Raw genomic sequence first — 23,765 nt, forward strand, 5'->3', positions numbered from 1 at the left:
CAGGGTTTCCTCTACGTTTATTGCAACTAATGACCAACAGCACCCACAATGTCTTACACTTGGGACAGAACGGAACCTGTACGCAACATCACGCCAGTCTTCTGGGGCCTCTGAGCCGGGGTCATCCACGTTAGGGTCCACAGGTGGGGGAGCCACAGTCCTCACGAGCCCTGCAAAATGACAAGGCACTTCTGTGCCAGCGGCGCCACAGCCCACCAGTCACACACTCACGACCTGTGCCACTGCCCACGCCACACTCACCGCCTGTGCCCCACTGCCCACACCACACGCACCGCCCATGCCACACTCACTGCCCATGCCACACTGCACACACCACTCACCGCCCACACCATACTCACTGCCCATGCCACACTGCACACACCACTCACCGCCCACGCCACACTCACCACCCATGCCACACTGCCCACACCACACACACCACACCACACACACCACCCACGCCACACTCACTGCCCATGCCACACTGCCCACACTACACACACCACCCACGCCACACTCACTGCCCATGCCACACTTACCACCCATACCACACTCACTGCCCATGCCACACTGCCCACATCACCAGCACTGCCTGTGCCACACTGCCCACACCACCTGCACCGCCTGTGCCACACTGCCCATGCCACTCTCACCGCCCACACCACACTCACCTCCCACACCATACTGCACACACCACATGCACCTCTCACACCACACGGCACACACCACGCTTACCACCCACACCACACTCACTGCCCACACCACACTGCCCATACCACACTCACCGCCCATGCCACACTGCCCACACCACATGCACCGCCCGTGCCATACTGCACACACCACATCCACCGCCTGTACCACACTGCCCTCACTGGGCTGGGCAGCTGCTGAGGACAAGGAGGGCTGCAGAGCCCAGCAACACGAGAGTGAGGGACAGCTGCCCTGGGAACACGGGACCCCAGTATGGGCAGCACTGGTCCCTGGTCCTGAGCACTCATGGATGCAGGTGGAGAGGTGGAGCATGTCCATGACCCCCAGAGCAAGAGGCTGCTTTTAGTAAAGGCCAAGAATGGGCCAGGACAAAATACCCGGGGAAAGAGAAGGGAAATGGCAGCTCCCCAGCTCTGGTGACTTGGGGGTTGACTGGGAGGGAGGTGGTGATGGGAGGATCCCACCCAGGACCCATACCAATGCCAGGCAGCTTCAGAATCAGGAAAGAAGACAAAGCCCCATGCTGGCCCTGATTCTATCACTGTGCCCAGACAGACTTGTTCCTCCTCAATCAAGGAAGGTGGAGAGGGAGTCCCAGGGCTGCACCCCAGTATCTGCCTGGCCCTCAACTGGTGTGGGCAGGGCCCAGGCACACATGCCTGGCTGGCTACATAAGCTCCAGTTTGGGAACCCAGGACTGGACAAGCCCAAGCACCAGTCCTGGCCCCTCCTGGCGCCTAGCTGTGCCACACCTGCCCCACAGGCCCAGTGGAGGGCCACCTGATTCACAACTGCTCACCACCACCTAAAACCTCATCAAGTCTCTCAGATGTGTTAGGAGCTGAGAAGCCATTAAAGACTATTGAAAAAAGCAGGAGCCTGAGATGGCTGTGGCGGTGTCCGGCAGCGCCCCCTGCAGGCACGGCTGGGGAGCACAGCAGAGAGGAAGAGGTGCAGAGAGAAAGGAGTGCACTCGAGGGCCTGTGCCCAGGGTGGGGTTTCCGTACACACCGAACCAACCGAAGGAAGCAGCCTTGGGCTCCGCAGGTCCGGGCGGGGTGGTGGGGGAAGGGCAATGGCTGCTGCAGCCTGGTCTGTGTCACCAGTGGCTCTCATCTATCAGGAAGAGAACAGGGCACAGTTCCTGGCCAGGGCGAGGAGCTCCAGGGAGGGGGTGGTGCAGGCTGGGCCAGAATGGACAGCAAACAGCATGGCCACCCCATGCCCCACGCAGGGACCTGGAGCCCGATGGGGCAGAGGACACCTGGCCAAGACACAGTGGGAGCAGGGAGGATACAGAGTGGGGACTAGGGAGGACATAGGGTGGGGAGAAGGGAGTGGGGTGGACCCGTTGGGAAGAGGGGAATGGGGACAACATAGGGTGGGGAAGGACACAGGGCCAGGAGAGGGAGCTTCCTGGATTCCTCTAACTGGGAAGGGAGGCTGTGGCTGCATCTGCATTCAAAGGCCCTTCTGTTTCTCTCACACAATTTACTTTTTTTAAATTGTTTTGTTTTGTTTTGTTTTTGCCAGTTCTGGGGCATGAACTCAGGGTCTGAGCACTGTTCCTGGCTTCTTTTTGCTCAAGGATAGCACTCTATCTATCACTTGAGCCACAGCACCACTTCTGGCTTTTTCTATACACGTGGAGCTGAGGAATCAAACCCAGGGCTTCACGCATAGGAGGTGAGCACTTTACCACGAGGCCATATTCCCAGCCCAATTTTCTTTTGTGACATTTTTCCCCTCAGTCCAGGGGACTGAACTTCAAACCTCACACTTGCTACACAGGTGCTCTAACACTTGAGCTATGGTCCAGCCTGCTTTTGCTTCTTTTGTCTGTCTTGTATTTTTGCTTAGGCTCAACTGGACCCCAGTCCTGTCTTTGCTTCCCACAAGCAGGGCTGGGATGCCAGTTGGTAGTACCTTGCTAGTGCATTGACACGGGTCTTGTTCACTTTTTGTCCATGCTAACCTCAAACCACAATCCTTTGTCTTGCCTGTAGCCAGGTTACTGGTTACCACTGCACCAGCTTTGGCAACTGATATTGCTTTTGGAAGACTGGGACCTTGGTTTTGAGGGGGCAGGGATGCTGCACACAGGATATCACGTGACCAGCCTCCACACATACCTGCCTATTTGTTGGCCCGTTTGTGCCGGTACATCTGCATCATCCTCTGCCGGAAGACATCGAATGTGTCCTCAGTTCGCTCTGGCCCATCGGCGCCCAGGCCCTCCCTTTCTGAGCGCATGCCCCTATGGAGTGAAAGGGTCAGTGAGTGGGGCCCTAAGTCCCCCCAGCAGCGACCCAGGAGCACAGACACACAGACATCAAGAGGGAACACCAAGGCACAAGCCCAGGGCTGGGCAGCTCCATGTGAGGGCTCACCCAGCCATGTGCAAGGCCCTGGGTTCCATCCCAGCAGTGGAAAGAGAAAAGCAAAGAAAGAAAAGAAGAAACATGTCGCAAGGCTCCATGGGCCTCTTTCTGTTTCTTGGCTTTCTCCTTGAGGTACTAGAGCTTGAATTCAAGACCTCACTTTGCTGGGCTGGTGGTCCACTGCCCAAGCCTGGGTCCCTGCTCCTCTGTTCCACTTGGCTTTTCAGACAGTGTGTCCTGCTTTGGCCAGGGACAGCCTGAATTGTGGCCAGATCCACCTTCTGAGTAACCAGGCTGATAGGTGTGAGCCCTCATATCTGCCATGTCCCTCCTTCCCTCCCCGCCCCCCGGCCTCATAAGGCGGCCCAGGATGTCCAGGAACCCCTAGCTTCCTGCCTTAGCCTCCCAGGTGCTGAGGTAACCAGGAAGGCCCCTGTGCCCTCTGGAGTTAGCACAGCTGTAGGTGGTGGGCATGCCTCTGCTGTCGTCCAGCTCTCATGCTGGACTGAGTAGCGGCACAAAGCTGTGGTATGTGGGCCTGATCGTCAGCTCCCACCCACCCAGGGCCCACATCCACCCTCCCCCGGAGAAGTGGACTGGGGGGCCGTGGTCACCATGCCGTACAAGCTGACAGGCTCTCGGATGCCTGTTCCGCTGGAGCCTAGGCCATGGCCCTCCTTCCAGCCCATTTTCTGCAGCATCTGGAAGCCCAGGTTCTGGCCTGTGAGCTTCTGCTGTGGGAAGTCCAAGTCCGTGGGTTTCTGGGGAGACAGGTGGGACCACATTGAGGGCCTGCAGCCACACCCCGGCTTCCTTTTCACTCTCAGTCCCTCCAAGCTTCAGGCCACACACTGGCTTGGGAGGCTCAGACGTCATGGGGTCAGCCTGCAGAAGCTAGGGTTGAGGCTGGGTCTCAACAGACTCCCGCACACTTTTTGGGCTGTGGGCATTTCCACAGTTGCTGGCAACAGCACGGCTTGGAAGGCGACAATAGCTCAGTGTGGTATGCTCTGAACCAAGTCTGGATATGTGGCCCAAGCTAACCTCCAACTCTTGGGCTTAAGAAGTCCACCCACCATGGCCTCCCGAGTTGCTGGCCAGATGCCAGGTGGCAGTAACCATCAGAATGCTGGCCGTAGGTCCCTACCCAAGCGCATGGCTGCTTACCTTCTTTTTAGCTATGGGTCGACCCCGAGGCCTGTCATAAGCAATCCGGACGGGCTCATGGACTGTAAGAGAGAACACTGTCCATGCCCTGTCCCAGCCCTCTCACAGGAGACATGGGACACTGATAGCCCACACATGGAATGGTGGCCCTGGTCTCCTCAGGAGCAGAATGATGCATCAAAGTAAAACCACTGGACCATGCTAGGGCACATGCCAGCAATGCAAACCAAGCAAAGCAGGACCAGATGGCAGGACAGGGTCAGGGGGCAGGGTAGGGCCCGGGGCAGGATGGGGACAGAGGAAGCAGGATGGGCAGGACAGGATGGGACCTGGGATAGGGCCTGCTTGTCCCTGACCACGGCCAGTGATCATGGGCTCACCTTCTGGCTCGGGCACGAGGCAGGCCCTCTTGGGAGCCGGAATCATGCCGACCTTCAGAGACTTGCTGCTCATCCTCTTCCGGGGCAAGCAGGTGCCCGGGGAGGCCTGCACCAAGCCAGGCCCTGCAGGCTCATCATCAGCCACATCAGCAGGGAGGCCATCTGCAGCAGGGCTGCCCACAGAGCCCTCAGACCTGCTGGTTCCTGCTCTGGGCCCAGAGGTGCCATGGGTGGGAGCCTCCTCTCCCACTTCCTCCTCTTCCTCCTCGTGGTCCTCGTCCAACTCGCCTTGGGCCCCAGTGGGGTCTGCATGGCCCGTGCTGGTGGGAGGTGGGAGATGGGTTGGCGGGAAGGAAATAGATGGGCACAGCTCAAACACTTTATTCCGGTAGAATTTGAAGGCAGGGCTGCTTTGGTCATGGAGAAACCTGGAAGGTGGTGGAAAGCTCCAGTTAATGGAGGGAACAGAGAGATTGCTAGTCTGGCTGGAGGGCAGGGGTCCCCATGCAGGTCTCTCCTAACACTGCCGCAATCTGGGAAACCTGGTTTTTTCAGGAGGCACACGTGTGGACCATGCAGGAGCCTGCATAGCTGCGGCCAGGTGAGCCATGTGGGGGCTAGCAGCCCCACCCTCAATGCAGTCCATGTTTGGTCACCAGCCACCCTGGCCCCAAGCCTGTGCTGCGGAGCTGTGGCCCAAGAGAATCAACATCAACCACAGGCTCACAGTCCCTGCTGGCACTGCCAAGGTGCATCGTGGGTAGGCAGAGCGGTCAGGGCACATCCGGGGCAGGCACATTAAGGGTGACAGACCCAGGGGACGTACCAGAGGTCGGGGTTGTCGGTGCTGTTTTCTATGCTGAACTGCTCGATCTCAGGTCCCACCTGAGCCACAAACTTGGCCAGCTTCTCTGCCGTCTCCATGGTCTTCATGTCAACTGCAGAACAGAGTGCATCACCACCATGGGGGGGACAGACCACATGAGGCCCTGCGGCCTCCCTGTGCCTCACCCTGTGCCACAGACTTTTCAGTATGTGTGCATACTGGGACTTGGACTCAGGGCCTGGGCGCTGTCCCTAAGCTATTTCTGCTCATGGCCGATGCTCTACCACTTGAGCCACAGCTCCACTTTGGGCTTTTTGGTGGTTAATTGGAGATGAGTCGTCTCCCAGATTGTCCTTGAAATGTGATCTTCAGATCTCAGCCTCTGGAGCTGGGGCTTTAGTATCTGGCCAGGTGCCATGTATTGTTAGTGAGGCAGTCAGGTGTGTACCCCAAGGCCAGCTGCGGGGTGACAGGCATGGAGACAATGTACCAGCAGCCCCTGAGCCTGTGGTGTTGGGATCCTGAGAGTAGGTGGGCTCCTGCCCACCCCAGCTTGTGCTAGGCTGAGGTGCAGGGAGGAGCCAGCCCAGGGGTAAGCCAGGGTAGACGGGGGTTAGTCAGGGGGGGTCAGTCCACATGTTGCAGCTGGGGGGCAGCTAGCACATGTGGAGAAACAGAGGGTGGTGAGGTAGGACAGGAGCTGCCTTCTGCCTATACACTATACAGGGTCTATATACTCAGGTTCCACAGAGCAAGGAAGGGCAATACTGGGCCAGGTGTGTCACAGGATGGGGGTCTGCTTAGCACTCTGAGAACCTCAGCTCACCCATAGCACTACAAGAGACAAGTAAAACCCAACAAAAACACTTGTAAAACAATAGCTGCACCTGTGCTGAACATATTCCCTAAGCAAATGGTATAAGACATTGACACAGCCTTTACGAGCAGCCAGAGGGGAGGGAAAGTGTTACCGATGGCCTGGGCTTCTAATTATGTCCACTGGAATCAAGGCCCTACCCCAGGCCCTGAGGAGCAGAGGCCCTGGTGTCAGCCACCATCAAGGCAGGACAGGAAGGAGAAGGAGGGGAGGGAAAGGCCCCCATGTACTGCCTAGAAGGTCCCTAGAGCTGGGCTCACCGCCTGCCCAGGCTGCTGAGTGGCCCTGTGCCAGGCTGTGGAGGTGGTGGGTGAGTCAGGCAGGCACCCACCGTTGGCAGCTGGGCAGGGAGAGGAGGTGCGAGAGGTGCCCAGGACATCTGTGCTCACTCGGCCTGACTCTTCAAGGCTGCATGTTGCAGGCGCAGACCCAGTGGGGCCTGGCAGGCTGTCCTTGGTGGTGTCTCTTCCACTTGGCAGGGGTGACTTGGTCTGTGAGGAGCCTGGAGCCCGCCAGCTGTGAGGTTTTGGCCGGGCACCGGAGGAAAGGCGTGTCTGTGTACCGGTGGTGGCTCGCCCGGCTGGCCAGCCCCAGTGGCCCTGGGCCCGAAGGGGCCGGCGGCGGCGGCAGGGCAGGAGCTTCTTCTTGAGGCTGTGAACAAGGCGGGCATACAGCATGGCCCGCACAGCACACTCAGCTGGAGTGGGAGACTGCTGGGACCTAGTCCTGTCCTGGATCCTCCGCCCGGCCTCCGACAACTTCAGCTCATAGTATTTATATTCCAGACTGCCCTCATCTGCCAGAAACCTGCGGAAACACACACAGTGGCCACCATGAGGACCCGGACCACGGGGAGCCAGAGCCACGTTTTCCGCAGTTGCAGCCCAGAAGATCTGGCAACACCAGCTTGCCACCTGTAGCTGTAGAGAGAGCCAAGATGACACCAGTCCAGTGTCACTGGCAGCTGCCGGGGGAGACCTTCAAGTGGAGGAGGCAGATGAGTGCTGTGAGCACTCTGCTGTGCATTCTGTGACCCGGAAGGTGATGGGAGCTGTGCCTAGCAGGCCATAGCCACAGGAGCGGTGGAGAGGAGAAGGTTGACCCTACAACATGCCACTGAAATGGCAGCCACCAGCAGTACCTCCATTGCCAGCCACCACCCACAACCACCACAGTGCACAGCCACACAAGCTGGCTGCTTCACACTGGCTGAAGGAAGATGAGGACACTTAACGACAGCTCTGGACACTAGGGATTCCCTGTTAGCTTGCGACCCCCAGGAGCCATGGGAATTGGTTCCAGAGCTCAGGTGGGCACCAAACATGAGGATACTCAAGGCCATTATAAAAGGCCTAGAATTCAAATGGAACCTACCATGGCCTCCATTTAGATCACCTCTAGTAGCAGAGTATACAACGCAACTGCAGTGTGTCCCAAAGCCTCACGTGAACCTGTGTTCCTGAATGTGCCGGAGTCTTGGTGACCCTGTCTAGTCCCATGCAGGCTCTGTGACTCAGCACAGGTGCACTGACTGCTCACAGAACCACGCAGGGGGGCACTCACCCCCAGACCCCCAACACCACAGCCTAGCTGTAGGCCTGGCCTGCAGATAGCCAAGTCCTCCCACACAGAGCCGACTTAAGAACAAACCACCAGATCTCATGTAACTTACCCAACACCACCAAAGGTGAAAATACAATGCTTGTTCTGGGGAAAGATCACAATTCAAAATTTAAACTAGCCTGGGTTTGAACCCAGCAACACACACACACACACACACACACACACACACACACACACACACACACAATCTGAGTGGAGCTACAGTGGCTACTCAGTGGCTGGACTTCCCTGAGACTGCAGTGTGAACACAGGGTTCTGGGGACTTGGGGATGGGGTATGGCGGGGCCCACACACACCAAAAGCTTGAAGAGGCTACAGGGGGCAATGGAAGCAGCAGCTGGTGACAGGGTAAGGTGGGGGAAACAGGCTCCATAGCAGACTGAAGGAATTCAATTTATGTTTTTCATACACTACACAGAAGTAGCCACTTTAAGAATTCAACTGCACAATCCAGAAACCTGAAATACCAGTTTACTTTTCACTTTTTTTTTTGCCACTCTGGGCTTCAAATTTGGCTTGGATGCTGTCTCTGAGCTCCTTTTTGTTCAAGGCTAGTGTTCTACTCACTTGAGCCTCAGAAACATTTTTCTGTGATTAATGGGTGATAATCTTATCATTGACTTTCCTGCCTTGACTGGCTTTGAACCACAATCGTCAGATCTTAGCCTCCTGAGTAGTAGCTAGGATTACAGGTCTGAGCCATCAGCGCCCAGCCTTTGTTTTTTGTTTTTGTCAGTTATGAGGCTTGAACTCAGGGTCTGGGCCCTGTCCCTGAGCTTTTCTTGGTTTTAGTTTATTTGTTTTGTTTTTGTTGCCAGTTCTGGGGCGTGGACTCAGGGCCTGAACACTGTCCCTGGCTTCTTTTTGCTCAAGGCTAGCACTCTACCTCTTGAGCCACAGTGCCACTTCCAGCTTTTTTCCATATATGTGGTGTTGAGGAATCGAACCCAGGGCTTCATGTATACGAGGCGAGCACTTTACCACTAGGCCATATTCCCAGCCCCAGCTTATTTTATTTTATTTTTATTTTTTTGCCAGTCCTTGGACTCAGGGCCTGAGCACCGTCCCTGGCTTCTTTTTGCTCAAGGCTAGCACTCTGCCACTTGGGCCACAGCACCACTTCTGGCCGTTTTCTATATTTGTGGTGCTGGGGAATCGAACCCAGGGCTTCATGTATACAAGGCAGGCACTCTTGCCACTAGGTCATATTCCCAGCCCCACTGAGCTTTTTTGCCCAAGGCTAGCTCTCTACCTCTTGAGCCACAGCACCACTTTTGGCTTTCTGGGGATTAATTGGCGGACTTTCCTGCCAGGGTTGGCTTTGAACTACAATCCTTAGATCTCAGTCTCCTGAGTAGCTAGGATTACAGGGGTGAGCCACTGGTGTCCAGCTTCAGTCTGATTTTTGTTGTTGTTGTTGGTCCTGGGGCTTGAACTCTGGGCCTGAGAGCTGTCCCTGAGCACTTCAGCTCAAGGCTAGCACTCTACCACTTAAGCCACAGCACCACTTCTGGTTTTCTGGTGGTTAATTGGAGATAAGAGTCTCACAGACTTTCCTACCCAGGCAGGCTTTCAGCCTGAGTAGCTAGGATTATAGGTGTGAGCCACCGGTGCCCAGCTGATTTTTAAAAAATATAATCTTGGGCTGGGGATATGGCCTAGTGGCAAGAGTGCTTGCCTCATACACATGAGGCCCTGGGTTCGATTCCCCAGCACCACATATATAGAAAACAGACAGAAGTGGCGCTGTGGCTCAAGTGGCAGAGTGCTAGCCTTGAGCAAAAAGAGGCCAGAGACAGTGCTCAGGCCCTGAGTCCAAGCCCCAGGACTGGCCAAAAAAAAAAAAAAAATAATAATAATAATCTTGTTGTTATTATTAAGGTTTGTTACAAGGGGGTTACCACTTCACGGATTTTTTAAACAGCTGAACAAGAAAAGAATGAGTTAGTAGTTTTTAAGTAGCTTCCACATTCAAGATACAAATTACAATAGGACAAACATTGGGAAACTAAAGTTACCCCACTTGGAAATGAATGATAATAAGTATCTGGGGGCTGGGAATATGGCTTAGTGGCAGAGTGCTTGCCTAGCATGCATGAAGCCCTGGGTTTGATTGCTTAGTACCACATAAACAGAAAAAGCTGAGCACTAGCCTTGAACAAAAGAGGCTCAGGGACAGTGTCCAGGCCCTGGGTTCAATAAGCCCAGGACCCTCAAAAAGAAGTATCTGGTAACAAACATCACTGGCCACAGATCCACAGACCCACCTGCAGCCCTCTCCTCACCTACACCAGTCATCACCAGCTCAGCCCTCTTCTCTTCTCTCCAATGCCAGCCATCACTGCCCCAACCCTTTCCTGCCAATACTGCAAGGAAACATCGACATTTGAAACACATACATGCATGGAAGGGAAATCTGCCCAGGGACCATGGGGCTCAGACATTGGACTGTGGAGTGACCCATGTCAAGGTGAGATATTCTTTTGTCTGGTCCTTCTCATCTGTAGGTAGCATTGTGACAGCTGTGGACTCAAGTGTGAAATCTGCTTATGAGGATGCGCATACTTCATGAGCACTTCTCTAGGTAAACTCCTATTTCCACACCCACTACAGGTGCCCTCCAACACATAGCCCCAGGTCTGTCTGCCACTCCTGTCAGGGCCATCTGACTGCTGGGGCAAGGCCAGTGGTCTGGGGAGGACACATGCTTGAGTCCTTCTCTCTACCTCAATCACCTGCTAGGATGTGGCCTCAGTTTCCAGCTGCCCACCCAGCCACCAGCTTCCTTCCATCGCCTGCACTCATAGACCATGGAGCTTGCACTTGCATCTCAGCTCAGACTTCGACCCCATGCATCACAGACACAAGGAGCTGGAGTCTGCAAACAATAGACCTGCCTCAAAAGTGGTATTGTGCTTGAAATGATATCAAGGGAACAGGAAGGTAAGTGTACATTCAATTAAAAAGAAGTATTGAACACACCTGGGGTACAAGCTACTTTAAAGGCTGAGATGGGAGTTTGGGCCCAGCTTAAGCAACAAAGCAATATTAAAGCCGGAAAAAAATAACAATGCTAGGACAAAATCTGGGTGTGGGCAGGTTTTGGACTTTGAAGACATATGCCTACCTCTGTCAATACATGAAAACCCAAACAAAATGAATAATTTTGTACAGTTAACACTCTACCACTCGAGTCATGACTCCAGTCTAAACTTAATAATTCTGTAAAAATAAAAACTTTAGGCTAGGTACCGGTGGCTCTCACCTGTGATACTAGCTACTCAGGAGGCTGATCTGAGGACTATGGTTCGAAATCAGGACAGGCAGGAAAGTCTATGAGACTCCTTTATTTTTTTCAGTCAGTCAAGGGGCTTGAATTCAGGGCCTAGACACTGTCCCTAAGGTCTTTTGTTCAAGGATAGGACTCTACCAGTTCGAGGCACAGCTCCACTTCTGGTTTTTTGATTGGTTAATTGGAGGTAAGAGTCTTACACTTTTCTGCCTGGGCTGGCTTCAAATCACAATCCTCAGATCTCACCCTCCTGAGTAGCTAGGATTACAGGTATGAGCCACCAGTGGCCAGCTCCATGAGACTCTTATCTCAGATAAGCCACCAAAAAGCTGAGAGTGGAGCTATGCATCAAGTAGAGCATTAGCAGAAAACTCAGGAACTCAGGCCCCAAGTTCAAGCCCCAGGACAGATAGACACATAGACACAGAGGCAGGCACATGCGCATACAATTAAAACCTGGGCCTGGGGGTGTGGTTCAGTGGCAGAGGCCCTTTTCTTGAGAGAGCCTCAAAGACAGCTTTACCAGTACTAACTAGAGCATTGGGTCTGGGACAGGTACAACTCTGTTTACAAAGAACAGGGCCTGAAGTAGCTCGGGGCTGGACTCCTACCCTGTTCAGCATGCCCAAGGCCCTGGCTCCATCCTTAGCAATGGGAACAAAGGAGAAAGGAAGGACAGTGCTTAGGGTGGCACCAATAACCAATAAGGAGTAAGGTCATGATACAGGGGCATGGGCCCTGTGCGAGGCAACTCTGCAGCCCACTTGAGGACACTAAGCAGGCATGGAGGTAGGGCTGGAGGCTGGGGATGTCACATCCAGTGTAGTTTCCCATGACCAAACCACCATTTCCAAGTTAGCTAACACTGCAGCTGGGCTGCTCATTGTGGAACAAAGGCTGTATATGGGAAATCTGCTGCCAGGTATTCACCATAAATACTGCCCACAGAATACAGGTGAGATGTCATTTGCTGTCACATTCCTGGTGTTGGAAAAAGCTGACCAGCACTTGGCTGGGCAAGGATTGAGTGGCATGTGGAGAATCACATAGCTGCTAACTTGGGCCACTTGACACAGGACCAGCTCCACAGCCCACCTGGGAGAGTGACTCTAGGAGGCCATGACATCGCCTTTGCCTCTCCTCTGTGTTCATACAGGCCCCATAACTTTTTTTTTTTTTTTTTGCCAGTCATGGGGCTTGGACTCAGGGCCTGAGCACTGTCCCTGGCTTGTTTTTGCTCAAGGCTAGCACTCTGCCACTTGAGCCACAGTGTCACTTCTGGCCGTTTTCTATATATATATGGTACTGAGGAATGGAACCCAGGGCTTCATGTGTATGAGGCAAGCACTCTTGCCACTAAGGCCATATTCCCAGCCCAGTTTTTTTTTTCTTTTTTTTTCTTTTTGGGGCTTGAACTAAGAGCCTACACACTGTCCCTGAGCCTCTTTGTGCTCAAGGCTGGCACTCTAACACTTGAGCCACAGGGCCACTTCTGACCTTTTCTGAGTAATTTATTGGAGATACAAGTCTCCTGCCTGGGCTGGCTTTGAACCAAGATCCTCAGATTTCAGCTTCCTGAGTAGCTAGGATTATAGGCGTGAGCCTATAGCAGCAGACACAGCAAGACACCGTGCCCACAAAAGATCCATACCTACCAAATCTAGCTCTCTATGCCTTTTATACCTTAAAAAGTATGAAACTATAGAAGTTCCCACTTCCAGCATTAAGATCCTCTACTGTGCAGGGAACATGCATTCCACCAGTCACAGGAGCCACTTAAACCAGTGTACAGTCACACACATTCCCCATGCCTGGCAAGATGGGGATGCCAAACAAATTCTGACCCACCTACCTATCAGCACACAGGAACACCAGAAGTATGACTTAAAACATTTACAATTTACTTTCGAGCAGGGTCTTGATGTACAACCCAACCTGGCCAGGATCACGATGTCCTCTGGCCTCCCCTGCTAGCTGTGGCCACTGGGCCCTGGCCACATTTTACATAGGAATGTCAGGTTCCAAGTGGCTCCTGAAAGCCCAGGGCAGCAGTGCAGGAGGGTTCACACCAACCCCTTCTCAAGGAAGCCAGCACCCTTGTCATGTAAATGGTGGTGCAAAGCTATTGTTCTAAGTTGGGTATGGAGGCTGCAACACCAGGTCCCAGGCAAGAGACAGAGGATGATGAGGTCAGAAGCAGCCTGGGCCACAGAGTGAGTTCTAGACCCACCTATGCTGTGTAGTGAGACCACAACACCAGAACACAAGAAAATCCAGACCATAAGGCAAAAGGAGGAGAGGAATGACTCTAGTGCCTAGGACACAACTACCTGCACAGCAGGGCCCACGTGGTCCATGCAGGGCTCCTCAGAACCCACCCTTACCCTGTTACCATCAAACCAGCCTGCACTGCCAGCTCGGTACAGGAGGCTCCTGTGCATCCATACCGGCTGGGGTGAACCCACCCCAGTCCCACAGAATACCATGTGAGAATGAAATACCTACCAGTATGCAGGGTCCTCCTTGAGAGCGGCTCTCTCCTTGGGGGACAGACTGCCGTCCAGCACCCGCATGACCAGCTGCTCAATGGTGGCCGTCACTGTGTGATCTGCACGCGGGGGCACAGCTGCAACACAGAGAACAGCTCTGAGAAAGCACTGAGCCCGAGTCTGGGGAGACCAGCCAGCGGGTGAGGCTTAGCACAGCGTGCAGGGTGCTTCTCGACAGGACACAGTGAGATCACTAGGAGTGGAAGTGGCCAGTTCCCGAGACACAGAAGACACAGCAAGACAGCAGACATAGCGAGACACCGTGCCCACAAAAGATCAGTAGCTACCAAATCTAGCTTTGACGCTCAAATAAAGTCAGGCAGAAAAGATACATAAATATGGATACATAAATAAAGATACATAAGTATAAGTAGAAAATGACCAGCAGGAAACACACCAGAACACAGGCAGCAGGTCTGCCAGGGATTTCATTCCTTTGTAAGCTTCAAAACATTATGCAAACGTGGTCTTTTTATCAGAAAAAAAGCACATAACCTTTTATAGAAAAGTTCTCTAATTGATAAAGGTCAATAGCTTCGAGTTAGTTCATAAAACATTTGCCAAATGTCTAAAAGACTTTTTTTTAAGAGGAGTAATACTGGAGTTTGAACTCAGGGCTTCATGCTGGTTGGCACTCTATCACTTGGGCCATGCAATCAGTTGAAAACCGTTTTTGTTTTGTCAGTTGTGGAGCTTGAAGTATAGGTCTGGGTGCTGTTCCTGAGCTCTTCAGCTCAAGACTAGCACTCTACCACTTGAGCCACAGCACCACTTCTGGATTTCTGGTGGTTAACTAGAGATAAGAGCTTCATGGACTTTCCTGCACGGGCTGGCTTTGAACCACGATCTTCAGATCTCAGCCTCCTGAGTAGCTAAGCTAGGATTACAGGTATGGGCCATTGGCACCTGGCATAAACACAACTTGTTGGGTAGTCAATTCTGGGGCTTGAACTCAGGGTCTGCACACTATCCTTGAGCTCTTTTGCTCAGATGTAGTATTCCTACCACTCTGAGCCACAGCCCCACTTCCAGTTTTCTGGTGGTTAATTGGAGATAAGAGTATCATGGACTTTTCTGCTCAGATTAAATCATAATCCTCATATCTCAGCTTCCTGAGTGGCCAAGATTACAGGTGTATGCCACTGGTGCCCAGCCAAAATATATTTTTTGAAGGCTAGATTCCCTCCCCAGGACTGCTGTTTCAGTGGTGCCAATAGTGCAGAAGAGCATCCTCCCTCTAAGGCCTGGCCTCTTGTGGCCTGGTGTGTATGGGTTTTGATAGCACAGTGGTGTCTCTCTGTCCCATCAAAACTAGCCTTGAAGTGGAGAGATTTTCTAGACTGTTTTGTGTCTGTCTGTGGGGCAGCTTGTTTTTGCAGTGCTGGGATGGAACAGAGCCTGATGCATATAAGGTGTGCACTGTAGCACCATGCCCCCCTCCCCCAGCTCGAGCTTCTTTTCTCAGTTTCCCAGGCTGCTCTGGCGTTCCTGCCTTCCACTCCAGCTCCCATGCAGCTGTGGGCACAGCCACTGCCAGCATGCCAGTATGCACATCCACACAGGACCCACTTGCAATGGAGCAATGTCCCCTTATCTCAGAGGCTCTCCTTCCTCAAAGTGCGCCTCTTCTCCCTTACCACTCTCACTATACACAACTGCTCATTTTGTTTGGTTTCCTCAAAGAATATCAAGTTAAAAATCATAAGCTTTAAAGGACAAGGAAATCTGGAGTCTTCTCTAGCAAGTCTGACCATAGGCCAGGGCCAGGTTTCTATCTGATACCCAAAAACTGAGTAGATTTCTGGGGTAGACAGATTCCTCACACCTAGACAGTGTGAGTTTCCTGGGCTGAGTTCAGTGGTAGAGTGCTCTCCTAGGATGCACAAAGCCCTGGGTTCCATTCCCAGCATAGCAAAAAAAAAAAGAAGACAAAAACAAACACCAGGCTGAGAATGTGGCTTAGTGGTAGAGTGCTTGCTTGCCTTGCATCCATGAAGCCCTGGATTCGATTCCTCAGCACCATATACACAGAAAAAGCGAGGTGGTGCTATGGCTCAAGTTGTAGAGTGCTAGCCTTGAGCCAAAAGGAAGCCAGGGACAGTGCTCAGGCCCTGAATTCAAGCCCCAGGACTGGCAAAAAACAAAACAAAACAAAACAAAAACCAAAAAACTCCAAACACCTAAGGGGAACTTATTTAAAATGCCATACAACAAGATCTGGGAAGGCAACAAACCACACACAAGGAATAGCAACTTTCCACACCGCCCTTACCATCAATCAGTGGCCTCTGTGTCCCGGGGTGCAGGTCAGACTTTGTAGGACTGGCCCTTTCCTCCTCTTCCTCTTCTGGGGCTGGCTGTGGGGCTTTCCTGACCTGCAGGGGGTACCCGCTGGTGAGCAGCCAAGCCTTCAGGTGCTCCATGTACTCTCTCCCAAACAGAGTAGAGTCCTCGAAGTTGGGAAAGGCAGCTGGGGAGGGCGCTATGTCTTGGAGGCCTACTGCTTCTAAAATTTTCTCCTGCCGGAAAGAGGAGGCCAAGGAAAAGGTTTGTCCCAACAGGGCCAGAGACTTCCGGCAGAGGGAGTTGGTGGTCTCCAGGGCCAGTGCCAGGTCCAGGGGGCTGGTGAGGGTCTTCATCTTGACACTCAGCTCGTAGGCATTGCAGGCCATGAGCAGGGGTGTGACGCTCTTCAGAAGCCGGTCCTGGAGCCTCATGATGTACTTATCAAAGGGTTTTATGATCTCAAAAAAGCAATTTTTGGTCTTCACAGCACCTTTGTCTAAAAGCATGTTTAAAAACTCATTATCAACTCGGGGTGTTTTCAAAGCGGAGTGCTTTAAAAATTTGATAGTAAAAAAGCAAAAATCTCTGTGCTCTGGTTTCAAGGAGCACTTAAAGGAGGCAAGTGTCTTTGCACAGGTCTCTGTTTCCAGTTCAAAGAGGGTCTGGAAGAGCTGGGAGAACCTGGCGTCATCTCTGATTGTGTGGAACCCAGCCCACTTGATGATTTCCACGCCAAACCTTGAGAAGACATCGGTCTTATCTATGAGGTCAAAGCTTGTCCTCCTCCCGGGGAAGTGGATGGTCTTCAGGTCCAGCCCCAAGGGGACTTTAGGGACAGGGAGATGGATGTCCCCTACCCCCGGGTGTGTCCCCAGGGTAATGTCGGGGCGCAGGGTGGCTTTCTGGATTTGGCGAGAGCCCTGAGGTTTGGAAGGGATGCGGTTTACAGCAGGCGCTTTTTTTGTAGCCACACTTTTCAGAATGGTGAGTTTCCCAGCACCCCCCTTTGCTGTGAGTAGATCCTCAGTCTCCCCCTTTCCCAGGAGGGCACCTTCCTGGCCTCTAGCTTGGCTTTGCCCATGGCTCCTGGGCACAGCATCATCTTTCCCTTGGGGGTCCGCGTTGTAATCCCGACTCTCCTCCTCCGCACACTCTTTCTCCATGCGCCTGGAGGAGGTTATGTCCCCTGGCACAGCGGGAGTACCCAACCCGCACTCCTGCACCCATGAGGGCTCTGAAGAGACCTGGGGGCCAAGGCCCTGCTCCCATGAGCCACGGACCACCAGCTTCCAGTCCTGAGACTGGAAATGTCCCAATTTCCTGGGACCAAAGACTGGGTCTTGGGAGTCAGGGTGGGCAAATTCCAGGCCCTGGCCACATTCTTTTCGAAAGTAGCTGTCATCGCTGACGGCAGGGTTGCTTAATTTGAAGGATCGTCCTGGAAACACATCGCCTCTGAGGCCTTCTCGCCCAGCATCTCGAGAGTGAGGCACAGAGCTGCTGAGCAACCTGCCATCACTTGGAGCACCCTCATACATGTCCGCTCTGCTTCTAGGGGTTGCTCTTAACAGATCTGAAATAAATGATACAAAAAGAAAGAGCTATTTCAGACCACAGGTTGCTAAAGAAAGGGCTCTGGACACTAGCTAGTCCTGTGCATTATTTATATGTCAGTATTCTCTGCAAGTGTGTGTGTGTATATGTGTGTGCCAGTTCTGGGACTTGAACTCCCTGAATTTTGGGTTTTTGTTTTTGTGCAAGGCTAGCACTCTACCACTGGAGCCACAGCTCCACTTCCAGCTTTTTTGGTGCTTAATTGGAGAAAAAAGTCTGACTTTCCTGCACTGGCTAATGTATCTTGATCCTCAGATCTCAGCCTCCTATGTAGCTAGGATTAGAAGTGTGAGCCACGGGCACCTTGCTTGCAAGATTAGTTGTGAACGTTTATATATTAACTTGATTTTTTTTTCTTCTTTGGTACTGGGGATTGAACGCAGGACATTGTGCTTGCTAGACAAGTGCTTTGCCACTGAGCTACATCCCAGCCCTAGTTGTCAATGTTTAAAATGTACAAGGTAGGGTAGCTCCAAAAATCAAATCAAAACAGCAAAATACTGTAAGGTGCCAATTAAAAACCTGGACTAGGCCAGGCACAGTGATACATACTTATAATCCTAGAGACTTGGGAGTTAGAGGTAGGAGTTCAAGAAGTAGGAGGATTATAGTTCAAGAGATAGTAGGAGGACTAGGAATGTGGCCTAGTGGTCGAGTGTTTGCTTAGCATGCATAAAGCCCTGGGTTTGATTCCTCAGTACCACATTAACAGAAAAAGCTAGAAGTGGTGCTGTGGCTCAAGTGGTAGAGTGCTAGCCTTGAGCAAAAGCAGCTTAGGAACAGGGCCCTAAGACAGTAGTTCAAGGCTAGCCTTGCAAAGGTACAAGGCTCTATCTTAAACAAACTGAAAGAAAAAGGACTGGGTATGGCTCAAGTGTAGAGTACCTGCCTAGCAAACACAAGACCTGAATTGAGGCTCCAGGACCACCAAGCAAAGAGAAACCTAGACTGATGGAGATGCATTAATGAGCCCAGTCACTGCTTTCCTCTGGTTCTGTTCTCTTGGCTGCTCTTCCCACAGGAAAAAGTTCTCAAAGCCAGCAACAGAGGGCAGTAAGTGCTCAGGGCAATGGGGACCTAGGTAGAATCTCATGACCACTCTAACATAGTAGGTTGGAATCAGAGGCCACAGCATAGGAAACAAAAGTCAAATGAAAAGGGAAAGACAAAGTCAGGCACTGGTGGCTCATATCTGTACTCATAACTGAGATCTGAGATTGTGTTTCCTGCCAGCCCAGGCAGGAAAGTCAATCTTCAATTAACCACCAGAAAACCAGAAATGCTAGATTTCAGCGCAAAAGCCCAGGGACAGTATCCAGGCCCTGAGTTCAAGCCCCACAACTGAAGGAAAAAAAAAGAATGAAAGAAAAAGAAAAGGGAAAGGCAGATACCAGGAGACAGTAATGGATCAAAGGCCACAAGAAGCCCAAGCAGGGCTTGGAAGGGCCCTGCTGCAGGGCTGGCACAGAGAGATGACCTCATGGGCTGCTGCTGGGGAAAGACCACAGGCATCTGGGTGGGCCAGGGGTTCCAGCAAGGCATCTGCTGTGATGACCCAGGTACAGACTGTGTTGCTCCTGGCAAAAATTAGGGCAGCAGGAGTGGTGCTGGTCCTCCAGTCTCTACAACAGGATTGAGAAATGTCTTTTTTTTTTTTTTCTGCAAAGGGTCATTTAGATACTTATAACATTAGTGGCCATACAAAATTATTAATAAAGGCAGATGGCCATGGGCAGTTAACCAGACACGTTGTCGGTCCTACATGTACCAAATAATTTTGAATGCCTTATTCAGCCAGTGAGCCAGGCATTCCCCAACCCTGCTTCTGGATAAAGAGCCAAGAGGCAGCGCAGGTTTAGTACACAACTGTAATCACAACACTCAGAAGTGGATTCAGGAGGTTAAAGGTCCACATGGTGATACTCTGTCTCAAAACAACAGAACAGCAGGCAAGATGGTTTAAGCCTGTAATCCTGGCTCCTTGGATGTGGCAATCAGGGGATTACTGTTTAAGGCCAACCCATGCAAAAAGAACTGTACAATAAAATTTTTTGTTTTTTGGTTGTGGGGCTTGAACTCGGGGTCTGGCATTGTGCCTCAGCCTTTTCTCTCAAAGCCAGAACTCTACTACTTTGAGCTACAGCTTCACTTCCAGTTTTCTGGTCATTAATTGTAGATAGGAGTCTTATAGACTTTTCTGCTCAGGCTAGCTTTGAATCATGATTCTTGGATTTCAGCCTCCTGAGTAATTAGAATTACAGGAATAAGCCAAAAAAATTTTATCTTCACCAATGGCTGGGTGCAGCAGTATATACCTGTCATCCCCAGAAATGCTAGGGATGTACAAGTGAAAGGCTGGAGGTCCGCAAGGGGTAGAGCTCCTGCCTTGCAAGTGGGAGGCTCTAAATTCAGTCTCTAGAACCACTACCAACAAAACTGAGCAAACAACAAAACCTCTTGTTTAGGGACTGGGGGTATAGCTCAGTAGCAAGTGCTCAGCATAAAGAAGTCCTGGAGCTCCATCCTTAGAACCAAAAACTAAAGAGGGGCAGGTGTCGGGGGTGAAGCTGCAGTTAGTGACATTAATCACTCTTGGCCATATTTAAATGTTTATCTCCTCTTCATAAATAGAAAATGTGAGAGGCTGGGAATGTGGCTTAGTGGTAGAGTGCTTGCCTAGCATGCATGAAGACCTGGGTTCAATTCCTCAGTACCACATAAACAGAAAAATCTAGAAGTGGCGTTGTGGCTCAAGTACTAGACTGCTAGCCTTGGGCAAAAGAAGCTCAAGGGCAGTGCCCAGGTCCTAAGTTCAGGTTCCAGGACTGGCTAAAAAAAAAAAAAAAAAAGGAAACATGAGTAGTCCTATAGTTAGGGAAAGATGAAGGGGGAAGGTAAAAGGATACAGGGTGAATAACTTTGAAATACATTGCAAGCATATAGGACACCAACATAAAGAACCTCAATAAAAGCTATTTGTCAAAAGGGAGAGGAAGGGTCTGGGAATATGGCCTAATGGCAAGAGTGTTTGCCTTGTAACATGAAGCCCTGGGTTCGATTACTCAGCACCACATATATAGAAAAAGGCCAGAAATGGTGCTGTGGCTAAGTAGCAGAGTGCTAGCCTTGAGCAAAAATAAGTGAAGGACAGTGCTCAGGCCCTGAGTTCAAGTCCCAGGACTGGCAAAAAAAAAAAAAGGTGGCGGGGAGAGGAAGGGAAGAGAAAGAGGCTCTGGGAGGGCTGGGCTAACAAGAAGGATAGAAGAGGATGAATATGGCCTGACTGGGTTATTTCCAACTATGAAAACAGAACAATGAAGCTGAGCACTGGGGGCACACCTATAATCATAGCTACTCAGTATCCTGAGATCTGAGGATCAGCCCAGGCAGGAAAGTCTTCAAGACTTCTATCTAACCATTCAAAAGCTGGAAGTGGTGGTGTGGCTCAAGTGATAGAGTGCTAGTCTTGAGTGGAATAGCACTCAGGCCCTGAGTTCAAGCCCCAGTACTAGTTCAAATAGAAAGAAGGGGGGCTGGGAATATGGCCTAGTGGCAAGAGTGCTTGCCTCATATACATGAAGCCCTGGGTTCAATTCCTCAGCACCACATATATAGAAAACGGCCAGAAGTGGAGCTATGGCTCAAGTGGCAGAGTGCTAGCCTTGAACAAAAAAGAAGCCAGGGACAGTACTCAGCCCAAGGCCCAGGACAGGCAAAAAAAAAAAAAAAAAAAAAAAGATTTGGGATTGTGGCTTAGCAGGAGAGTGGCAAGGAAGGAAGGAATGAAGGAAGGAAAGAAGGAAGGAAGGAAGGAAAGAAAACACAACGAAAGGACATAAGATATCACAAGAAATGTACACACTGCCCTACTATGTAACTGTACCCTTTTTGCACACCTTGTCAAAAAAATTGTGTTCAATTAATAAACAAATAAATAAAAAAGAATTAAAACAAAAAAAAAGAAAACACAACAATGAAACCTGTTGAAATTGTAAATTGTTTGGGAAGAGAGGAAGGAACAGTAATAGAGGAGTAATAGAGGAGTGAGATTGATTGCAATACCTTGTACACATGTGTAGAAACGTACCAATGAACTATCTCCTCCCTATAATATAAAATTTTAAAAGGAAAAAAATAAATGCAAGAGCATTTGCCCAAGATACTGAAATCCTACCTCCTAGACACTCATCTCCTATTTCCACCACTTTCATTTACCTGGAGCTTTCAAGTGAAGGGTTTCGCTGACAGCCTCAGCACTTGGGTCTACGTGGTATCGTTTCGCTTTTTCCTGTAGCACAACGTCAAGAGTCTCTGGTGCAATGCGCCGAGCTGCCATATTTATTTGCCCTGTACAGAGAAGAAAAGACAGTTACACCCCCTGCTCAGAGCCCCAGCTCTTCTTCATCTAAGCTTTCAGGTAAGGAGTCACCTATGGTCTTGGACTGTACTTCAAAGGCAAGCTGGCCTCCTGTGGGGAGGGGGGGTGGTCTGGGGGGGTATGTGTCTGTGCCCAGCTGAAGCTTACCAATGTGTGCAGCCCAGGGGGAGGGACAAGCTTCCCTGAACCTGTCTCCTTGGAAAGTCTCTGACTGGCTTTGGTTCAGCCTGTTGCTGGTGGCTCAAACCTGTAATGACCCTTGTAATCCCAGCTACTCAGGAAGCTGTGATTCCAGGATAGTAGTTTGAAGCCAGCCCAGGCAGAAAAGTCCTGTGAAATTCTTACCTCCCATTAACTAGGAAAAAGCCAAGTGGTAGAACACCCACCTAGGCCCTGACTTCAGACCCCAGGGCTGGCACACACACACAGATGAAAGAACTCCCTTGGGTTTGGAGGAGAGCCCGAACCACATCCCTCACCGAGGTTGGGTGCCGGGGTGGGAGAGCAGGAGGCAGCCCTGGCTGACGATGGCTCTCTCCCCACTGTAGAGAGGGAAAGGCCCCTCCTGGGACAGCCTCTGGGCCACACCTCGTGACAGTAAGGTGGTGACAGATGTGGCCATGGTCGGACTCGGGGCTCACTGTGGCTTTGCCACCAGCACCCCTGGGGTGGTGGATCCCCTTAGGAGTGAGAGTTCACAGGGGTGGAAGAAAAGCATTCAGTTGGGTGATCCCAAGGTCAAGCCCCGGGGACGCGGGCCTGGCCCGCACCGGGCCCGCAGTGGGGCCGAGTCAGCACTCGGTCCGGAGGCCTAGGCACCTTGCCTGCTGACACCCCCAATTCCTGGAGGCCCTCTATACGACCCGCACCCCCTTCCCCCTCCTCTTCTCGCTTTCCCAGGGCGCTCCTTATTCACCAGACGGCGGGAGGGGGGTCCGGGCCGGGAGATCTGAGGCAAAATCAAGTGACCTGGCCCTTTTTTGCCTCGGTTTCCCTATTTACGGGATGGACGGCTAACACGGGCCGTTACGGGTCCTCGGCCAGTCCAAAACGATCCAGGCGGACGGAATGAATGAATGAGTGAACCAGTGACCAGGGCAGCCTGAGAGCCTGCCTCGCCTCTCCCCGCCGCCGCCGCCGCCGCCGCCCTCACAGCACCGGCCAACCGGGACGCGGTTCCTACTAAAGCCAGAGGGCCGAGCCTGCGGCGCCATTGAAGAACCCGGGGTCACAAGGGTCGAGCCGGAACCCTCACAGCCCGGAGCCCACCTACCGACGACACCGAGGCCCAAGCCTCACCCCGAGCTCGCCGCGCGCGGAGCCGTCCCCGCCGCCCCCGTTGCCGCCGCCGCCGCCGCCGCCGCCGCCGCCGCCGCCGCCGCCGCCGCCGCCGCCGCCGCCGCCGCCGCCGCCGCCGCCGCCGCCGCCGCCGCCGCCGCCGCCGCCGCCCGAGGCTTTTCACCCGCCGCTGCGCGAGGCGGGGACATGCAAATGAGCTAACGGTCTCCGCAGCGTCGCGCAGGCGCAGTCCACTGCCTTCGCCCTGGGCGCGCAGGCGCCCCCAGCCGCCTCCCTTCGTACGCAGGCGCCGACAGTCCCTCCCTGCCCAGATGCGCAGGCGCCCGCAGCTGTGGACTCGCCTTCTTGCGCAGGCGTGGTGTCCACTTCTTCCTGACCGCCG

General features: G+C 52.4%; 2 protein-coding genes across 12 annotated transcripts in view; one reads left to right on the forward strand and one right to left on the reverse strand.

The window, feature by feature from the left end:
• On the reverse strand, positions 1 to 23,426 carry Sugp2 (SURP and G-patch domain containing 2). 11 transcript variants are annotated; one of them, XR_007210427.1, is made up of 12 exons: positions 23,384 to 23,426; positions 21,922 to 22,053; positions 16,079 to 17,665; positions 13,763 to 13,880; positions 6,674 to 7,149; positions 5,466 to 5,577; positions 4,640 to 5,067; positions 4,260 to 4,321; positions 3,717 to 3,853; positions 2,844 to 2,968; positions 1,723 to 1,827; positions 1 to 170 (listed from the first exon to the last, which is right to left on the reverse strand). XR_007210427.1 is itself a non-coding variant. In XM_048342600.1 (11 exons), exons 2-10 carry the CDS (start codon positions 22,040 to 22,042, stop codon positions 2,848 to 2,850), a joined length of 3,165 nt encoding a protein of 1,054 aa, XP_048198557.1. In that variant the 5' UTR covers positions 22,043 to 22,053; positions 23,384 to 23,426; the 3' UTR covers positions 1 to 170. The 11 variants fall into 11 exon arrangements, 2 of the variants coding, with proteins under 2 accessions (XP_048198557.1, XP_048198556.1); XR_007210426.1 differs by having other exon boundaries at positions 1,732 to 1,827; positions 2,848 to 2,968; positions 13,763 to 13,883; XR_007210424.1 differs by having other exon boundaries at positions 2,848 to 2,968; positions 13,763 to 13,883.
• Positions 21,238 to 23,765, forward strand: part of Armc6 (armadillo repeat containing 6) — a 12,533-nt gene continuing 10,005 nt past the window's right edge. Inside the window, exon 1 of the mRNA XM_048342618.1 lies at positions 21,238 to 21,266. The gene's annotated coding sequence lies outside the window, so the exon portion shown is untranslated. The remainder of the gene's footprint in view (positions 21,267 to 23,765) is intronic.

Source organism: Perognathus longimembris, chromosome 3 (genome assembly GCF_023159225.1).
Source record: "Perognathus longimembris pacificus isolate PPM17 chromosome 3, ASM2315922v1, whole genome shotgun sequence".
Taxonomy (NCBI): Eukaryota; Metazoa; Chordata; class Mammalia; order Rodentia; family Heteromyidae; genus Perognathus; species Perognathus longimembris.

Coding starts and splice junctions, on each gene's coding strand:
- Sugp2 (XM_048342600.1), bottom strand. CDS start 22,042: ATGGCAGCTCGGCGCATTGCACCAGAGACTCTTGACGTTGTGCTACAG. Junction 17,666..21,921: donor CCTTCACTTGAAAGCTCCAG/GTAAATGAAAGT, acceptor CATTTATTTCAG/ATCTGTTAAGAGCAACCCCT. Junction 4,322..4,639: donor CCTCGTGCCCGAGCCAGAAG/GTGAGCCCATGA, acceptor TCTCTCTTACAG/TCCATGAGCCCGTCCGGATT.